At 28.1% G+C, this 7,976-nt stretch overlaps 1 protein-coding gene across 1 annotated transcript; it reads left to right on the forward strand.

Annotated features, from left to right (window-relative positions):
- Positions 1 to 229: 229 nt before the first annotated feature.
- On the forward strand, positions 230 to 949 carry LOC130510958 (beta-galactosidase 14-like). Its single transcript, XM_057007703.1, has 2 exons — positions 230 to 611; positions 696 to 949. The coding sequence occupies exons 1-2, from the start codon at positions 255 to 257 to the stop codon at positions 807 to 809; spliced, it is 471 nt and encodes a 156-aa protein (XP_056863683.1). The 5' UTR covers positions 230 to 254; the 3' UTR covers positions 810 to 949.
- The last annotated feature ends 7,027 nt before the right edge of the window (positions 950 to 7,976 follow it).

A 7,976-nucleotide genomic window follows, 5' to 3' on the forward strand; every position in this document is an offset into this window, starting at 1 on the left:
TATATTTTTTCACTCAAAATAAAATCTATTACTAAACGATCATAGAAAAGTCAAAGGAATGTTATTCCCCACCCCCGAAAACAAATCAGAAAAAAAGAGAACTGAAAAATAGAACTGTAATTTGAGAGAAATTTGCGAGGCCACACCAACCCACGAATTTTCCGTTGAAAATTAATCCAAGTAAAACTATATATAACTATATTCATAAGTAGTGCTTACTACATTTTGTTACTTTTGATTACGGAGACAACAAAATGGATACTTCTCATAGCCGTCGTCGAGGCTACATCTTTCTTCTAGTTCTATCTTATTCCTCTGTGCTTGGTTTAGCTTCCAATATGAATATTTCTTCCAATGATGCAAGAGGCAACAAAACCGACAGTTTCTTTGAAGATCAATATGCTTACACTCATTATGGCACAGACATGGGCAAGGAATATATTATCTGTGCAGAATCTACTATGGAATCTCCGTGGGTGCTTGGTTGCAATAAGTCTAAAGAAGTTTTTACAAAGATCAATTTTGCTGATTATGGAGATCCTTCCGGCAAGTGTGAACACTATAGACATGGAAATTGCGGCGCAGAAGCTGCCTTGAAGGTCGCCAAAAAGGTTAGCAAAATTAATGATATGTTTTGCGGATTAGTCAACAATAAATATCTCAATGAATATTAATGTGAAATATAATTTGTGCAGAATTGTGTTGGAAAAAACATATGTGTGTTTATGACTTCGGACGAGATGTTTGGTGCGAGTCACTGCAATAAAGAGGCTAAGTTTTTTATTCAACTCACTTGTAAAAAAGCTTGAGTTTCTTAGTTGCTCCTTAATTAATAAGGTCTTTAAGAAAATGGTTGCATGGTTTGTTTTCTTGTAATGATCAAGTTCTTATTGATTATTAAAGGAATGTCCGATATAAGTTATTTATTCTATTTGTTATTTTGCAACAAGGATTGATGTTGATGGCTCTTTGGGTGATCCAATTCATCTTCGATATCAACTTTCTCAATCTCATACTTCTGGCAAAAAGAAAAGACTTTATCCAAAGAATGCCACTCATTATCTCTAAAATTTTGAAGTTGTCTCTTTGTTAATTTCATCAATGACATTGCATTCAAAATGTCTTGATTCCTTTTTTGCAAAGCCTTGGATAAACTATCTGTAAGTCTTAAAAGATGAACCATCATTTGCAGATAAAACACAAAATCAAAATCCTGAAAATATACAAGAAGACCATATGCTTGTCGTCTTTTTGAGTCGTCCAAGCCCTCATTCTCAATATGTTTAAGCACAAGATGATGGGAGAAAATAACTCAATCAAACGCAACAGAGTTTTTCAGTGAGAACCCCAACGTATCTGTCCTGGTATTTGAATAGCAACCTCTTGATTCGACCCTTTTTCTGTGTTGATTTTACCATCAAGAATATCTTCCTCAATCATTTTTCTTTGATCTTCCCGAATCTGATACTTTCTCTTGCATGAATCTCCAACCACATTCAACAATAAAGAAATCATATCAAAGAATCCTCGAATCTCAAAATTCTTTTTGCAACAACCACAACAACCAATTGAAGTTGATGAGCAAAACAGTGGACATAATAAGCTGAAGTGTTTTCCCGTAAAATCAGTGAACTTAGTCCGTTATATTCACCTCTAAACTATTAAAACTGAAGTACAAATAGTATTTAATCCTGGGTTTTTCACAAAAATTACATCATACTGCCACTGTTGATGCACAGTCGTTTTAGCCAAAAAAAATTAACCTAAAATTCACTCGAGGTTACGTTCTTTCTGGACCGAGATATTTGCAAGTTTGTTTCTAAGCCTAATGTTATATTGTTCTGGGCTTGCTATATTTTCATGGCCCAGATAACTAACACTTTCTGTATTTTACCACAATATGTTTTCATTTTTCATACATATACTCATCCTCATATGGGATACGTCGATAATGTGGCGATACTCATTAAGTTTAATATTTTATTATATTAGCTTTTTTGACAACACTTATATTATATCAGTTAAATCAGTATATTTAACTCATGAGTATGAGTATGAGGTCCATTAGTTACAAATAAATAAATGCAGTTTATACAAACCCAAATTTAATATATATGTTTTCAAACACAAGTTCATCACATTATTATTTGAAATACATGTGACCTTTAAAATATAAATATTGATGTTATATTTTCACGAATAATATATCCATTACAAAAAACAATGGGATGGACAATGATAATTTTTTTTGGTTAGCATTGCAACTACATATTTAAAATATTGTTTTGCTACATTGAAGGTAAAATTTTTTAATACTGTAGCTTGGTTTCAAAAGACGACGTATCTAACACCACAAACAAAATTATTCTGATTTTTTAGAAATGACCAACAAATGATATACCGTACTTTGAGCAAAACAACAAAAACAAATCAAATTTCTATAATCAATTTAGCATAAAAACGAAATGAAATTAAAAATTTGACTCAACCTCATTTTGTGAACCATGTATCTAATTAAAGTTTCAAATGTCGTTTCGTGCACATGTTTATTACAACTAACATTCATCATATGATCTTTTCGTTTTAGACGTATATTGTACAAAGGACTTATTACTACTGCCATTAATTAGATATAATACACAGTCGTTTAATTTACATAATTTACCTCGTATAAAACATTCATTTAGTTAGGCCAACCGATGGGGTTTTTATTCTTAATTCTTAACTTTTTAGATAGATCCGTTAATTTAATTAAAAACTAGAATGGTACCCGCGTTAAAATGCAGGATTTTTTACCAACCGATAAAATTATGTATAAATATTTGTTCAGTAGGTTAATTGGATATTTATTTTACTTTGTCTTGAATTCATAATTTGTTCAATACTTTGTGAAAATATATTAATAATTTGTGGCTATTATTAAACCAATGCTCTTTTGATTTGTGGAACTATATCTTTATTTATTAGTTGATCTATTTTTTATTTGAATGTTACATGCAGATTTCTTATGATGCAACAAATAACTAATGTTCTTTTGCTATTAGATATTTATTCATATGATTATAAATATGACATATTTTGAATATCTATGATAAATTATTTCTAGAAAATATAATTGATTTTATGTTTTTGTGTGTTAACGATTTAACAACCTCCACAATATGTGGTAACAATACATATTTATGACCCAATTAATATCTTACATTGTTAATAAATTAAGTAAATCATTATATTGTATAATGAGTAGAATTAGGAGTAGGTCCAAACTTAAATGACAACATTTAATAGTAGATAAAAAAATAGGACTCTAAATTAATAGATTAGACTAGCTTTTGACCCGTGCGGGCACACGGGTGTAAAGTAATTTTATGTTTTTGTTACATACTAAAAATATTATTGTTGCATATGTTATTAAGTTCTGAAATTAGTGTATCTAGTTTATTTTGTTTAGTGTACATTTTTTAACTATAATGTTATATTCTTCTTATATTGTATTTTTTACTTGGTAAACTAAACATTCTTTGAATAATATTAGAGCATTTAGTTGAGATTTAATAGTTTTATTAAATTTGAAATCTTAAAATTTAGGATTTAAGTGCGTATTTTTAAATTTTATTTTTACAGTTTAAAAAAATATTATTTCGATAGTAACAATAAAAGCAATTGGAAAAGTAACCTCAAACATATAAAAATATGCATCTCTAGTAATTATGTTTACAAAACCTAATCTGATGAATTGATTTGGTCCATTTGATTATGAATTATAAATTTATATCATATTTAACCAAAAAAACAGTGGACCTTAAACACAAAGCAAAGCAAAGCCCATATATGCATTTAATTGTATAACACACGATATGCAGACAACGGCCGGTTTAGTTTAAGATGCAAATTAACGTATCAGTTTAATATAAAAATAAAACTATGTGTTTAATGACAGTGGCATAAGGTGGTAATTATTGTGGAAAAATCAGGATTAAGTACAAAATGTACTTCCCTTTTAATAGTTTAGATATATCTTAGCAATTTAATCTCCATACTTATATTAGTAAGCCTATTATAACGTATTAATAAATTAGATATAGGCCAATTTATCACTAAAATTATTTATTAATATATTAGATGTAACTTCAGTGCATTACACGTTAACATATATATATATATATATATATATACCAAAATGGATTTATATTAGTTAAACTATATGGAACATACAATTAGAGTTTCACCATAATAACAATTAATATATGATATATTCTTAATATATGCTTCTATATACAGTAAAAATCTATAAATTAATAATTTCAAGACTATTATACATTATTAATTTATAGAATTATAATTTTTCAGTTTTAAATTTATAGCCTTAAAATATTTTTTATTTAAGAAAAAAGAGTAGTTATTTCATAATATTATATATTAGTTAAAATTTATAGATTTAAATTTCATCTATTTTTATGAGATTATTTGATACATTTTATGTATGTTGAAAAATATTTTTAATAAATTAACACCAAAAATATTGAAAAAAAATTAGAGATACAATTTGAATTGATTAATAAACAGTAAAATAATTTATTTATGTATATAAGAAATTATATATATCATAATTATTAATTTAGATTTCAATGAAACCATATATTTAGCTAGAAATTTTCTAAATATTATTATCTTAACTAAATAATCGAATTATGTTATAACCAGTCCAATTTGGAACCGAAAAATATATTAGTTTAACGTGTTTATTAGTTTATCGAGTATTAGTTTATGGAGTTTCTACTGTGTTGTTTTAATAGCTTAGATTTCAAACTTTTAATATATATACACAATTCTTATAAACAAACAACTAAAGGAATTGAAAATTTTAAATAATGATAAAACAACATAAAAACAATTAAAATGTTGTGTGTATACATGTCAATTAAAACAAATATTTAATATGGTAAATGTTATATATATATATATATATATATATATATATACTAGGGTCGACCCGCCCTACGGGCGGGTTTTTTTTTCCAAAAATGTTAATTTTAGTTATATATTTTGTATGTATGTTTATTTTAATATACAAATGGTATAATATATTATAAAAATATAAGTAGTTAGACAATAATAAAATTATTTTCAAGTCTTTTTTCTTTCTTACAAATTTCAAAAATTCAATATCAAAATCTGATTTTTTTTTGTAACTGGAAATTATATAAGGTGATGAGAAAATGAAAAAAAATTGATTAAATTTTAATTATGTGTTTGATTAGTAGGATTGTAGAAATGTTTCATTTCACTTAATTTTATAAATTTTGTTTTTAGTTATACTCTTAGTAATTTAATTGACCCTCACCTCTAAATATACAATCTTTTTAGAATATATTTTTTCTTAAAACACCGGTTTAAAAATTGTAATATCTTACCTAAAATCCACAAAGTAAATTCTCACAGTGAAATTTATGCACTTACAACCCAACTATTTAGACTTATGATGTTATAAAATATAAGTAGTTAGACAATCCTAAAATTATTTTCAATTATTTTTTCTGTCTTACAAATTTCAAAAATTTAATATCAAAATCTGACTTTTTGTTACTGGAAATTATATATAAGGTGATGAGAAAATGAAAAAAAATTGATTAAATTTTAATTATGTGTTTGATTAGTAGGATTGTAGAAATGTTTCATTTCACTTAATTTTTTATAAATTTTGTTTCTTGTAATACTCTTAGTTTATTTAATTGACCCTCACCTCTAAATATACAATCCTTTTAGAATATATTTTTTTTCTTAAAATATTGGTTTAAAAATTGTAGTATCTTACCTAAAATCCACAAACTAAATTCTCACAGCGAAATTTATGCACTTCCCAACTATTTAGACGTATGATCTAAATTTTCATTTATCTTGCTTATATAAATTTTGTTGGATTTTCTTTTTAAATGTACAAACTATCATAATTCTATTTTAGTTTTAAACCATTGAATTCACAACTTTCACAGGTGTCTTTTCAAAACTTTTATTCCATTTCATCCTAAATCTCATTTGATGTATTCAATCATCTATGTTTTTACACACACACACACACACACACACACACACATATATGTATTATATATTTATAATCTTTTATTATCTAAAAAATTGGTTTTGATTAAATTAGTTAAAGTTAAACAAATTTATGTTGTGGTTTTTATTTATATTATAGTTGGGATGTTACATGATAATGCACTAATGCATGATATACAACTGATGTATTTTTCTTAAAACAAAACTACAATATAAATGAAAAAAGAAGAACCAGTGTAAAAAAAAGCAGAAGGGGAAAGATTGTATATATGTTCTCTCAGGAACATATATAGTGAGAAAGAATCATCTTATATATTATATAGGTACTAAGTCAATGCACCAAGGTCAGCCGTCCCTTCCCTTCAGATGCATTTGTCTCAGCCAATATTCTCTTTGACAATAATCACCGTCCATGGCTAAAAAGAAGTATTCTTACATATATATATCTAAAAACAACCAAGCTATTGTTTTGTATGTTAAAAAACCAAACGTGAGAAAGATCCCAAGTTGTGTTCTTCTTGTTTCTTATGTACCAACATGTAAAATGCACAAACTGGGAAAACCATGAAAGTAATCTAGGGACCAACCTGATTGATATCACCATCATGATCTCTTCATGAACCAGAGTTAAACTTGTAGACGTCATCTCATTGATACCACAATAAAATTGTGTAATAGTGTTAGCAACATATGTAATAGCCAACCAGAAATTAAATAAGAAACAAACATGTAAGAAAGTTGCAGAGAATTGCATTATTGATTAAAAACAGCTGGATATTACAGGAGTTTCAACTGTGGTCTTGCAATAAATATCACAGGAGTTTCAACTGCGGTCAAGTTAGTTGCCTTATCAAGTTCAACTTCCATGACCTGGGTAGGCATTATGCTAACTGCTCGTTTCGATGATGATTTGGCCACTTTCTCCACAGCATTAGTGCTCTGAACTATTGCTGCTTTATCTTTCTTCCGGAAGTGTAATTGTGTCTCTTCTCTCAAACCTCTCAACCAATGACTGTGTGTCCTCCTGGAAATAGCTTTAACTGAAAATATAGCAATTGTTAATAAATCAGTAGCCATATAATTTTATATGCTACCAAAGAAAGTAACGACAGAAAACTTTGAATGGCTAACCTCCTCTAGCAACCTTCACAGGGTCTGACTCTTTGCTACCTCCAGGGGATTGAACGCCTGAACGGCAGAATATTTATGTCAATCACTTGCGAACTGATCGTAGCCTCAAACCAAGTAACTTGACCGAGTCAACAAAGAAAACTGTGAGGCAATTTAGTTCTGAAAGTAGCTGACTTAGCAACCTATAAGCTAATGCTATTATTTCTCTGCTTCCTTGTTCAACTTTTTCCAAGATTACATTACTTAAAAAACTTCAAACCCAATAGTTTTTAATGGTGATGGATTCGTCTCGCAAAAAACCGTAGATGACGAAATAGATCGATGAAAAAGAAATATTAAACGAAGACAACATAACACAGCCGACAGTCTGAATTGTTTGTGGAAAAAATAATAATCTGAATGATAAAAAAGTGAAGTGTGAGAGAAGATAAACCTTTAAAACATGGGAAAAGACCTGAAGAAGAAGCCTGGAGCTGCCTTGCACGATCATTGCAGCTTCCCAAAAAATGGCTGAGGGCAGACCTTCATTTTCTTAACTACTCTATCCTCATCTTTGTTCTTCCAATTGCCTACAACACATGGATATACATTTTCAATTTTTCTTTTTGCCCTAAACACATTCGTAACGTAGCTCAGAAACTAAACTATATAAGCTCCTCTCCATATACAGATAAAGCTTCTACATTTCATGATTATGTAAAATAATAAACCAACAGAAACAGTGTCATTCTATTCATCAGTAAACAAAATAGACTCGCCGGAATGATCGAACTCAGATCCGAAAA

Source organism: Raphanus sativus, chromosome 4 (assembly GCF_000801105.2).
Source record: "Raphanus sativus cultivar WK10039 chromosome 4, ASM80110v3, whole genome shotgun sequence".
Taxonomy (NCBI): Eukaryota; Viridiplantae; Streptophyta; class Magnoliopsida; order Brassicales; family Brassicaceae; genus Raphanus; species Raphanus sativus.

What these genes read in the sequence shown, in the direction of transcription:
- LOC130510958 (XM_057007703.1), top strand. Translation starts at nt 255, where the DNA reads ATGGATACTTCTCATAGCCGTCGTCGAGGCTACATCTTTCTTCTAGTT. An exon ending in CCTTGAAGGTCGCCAAAAAG is followed by an intron (nt 612 to 695) that starts GTTAGCAAAATT and finishes TAATTTGTGCAG; the next exon opens with AATTGTGTTGGAAAAAACAT.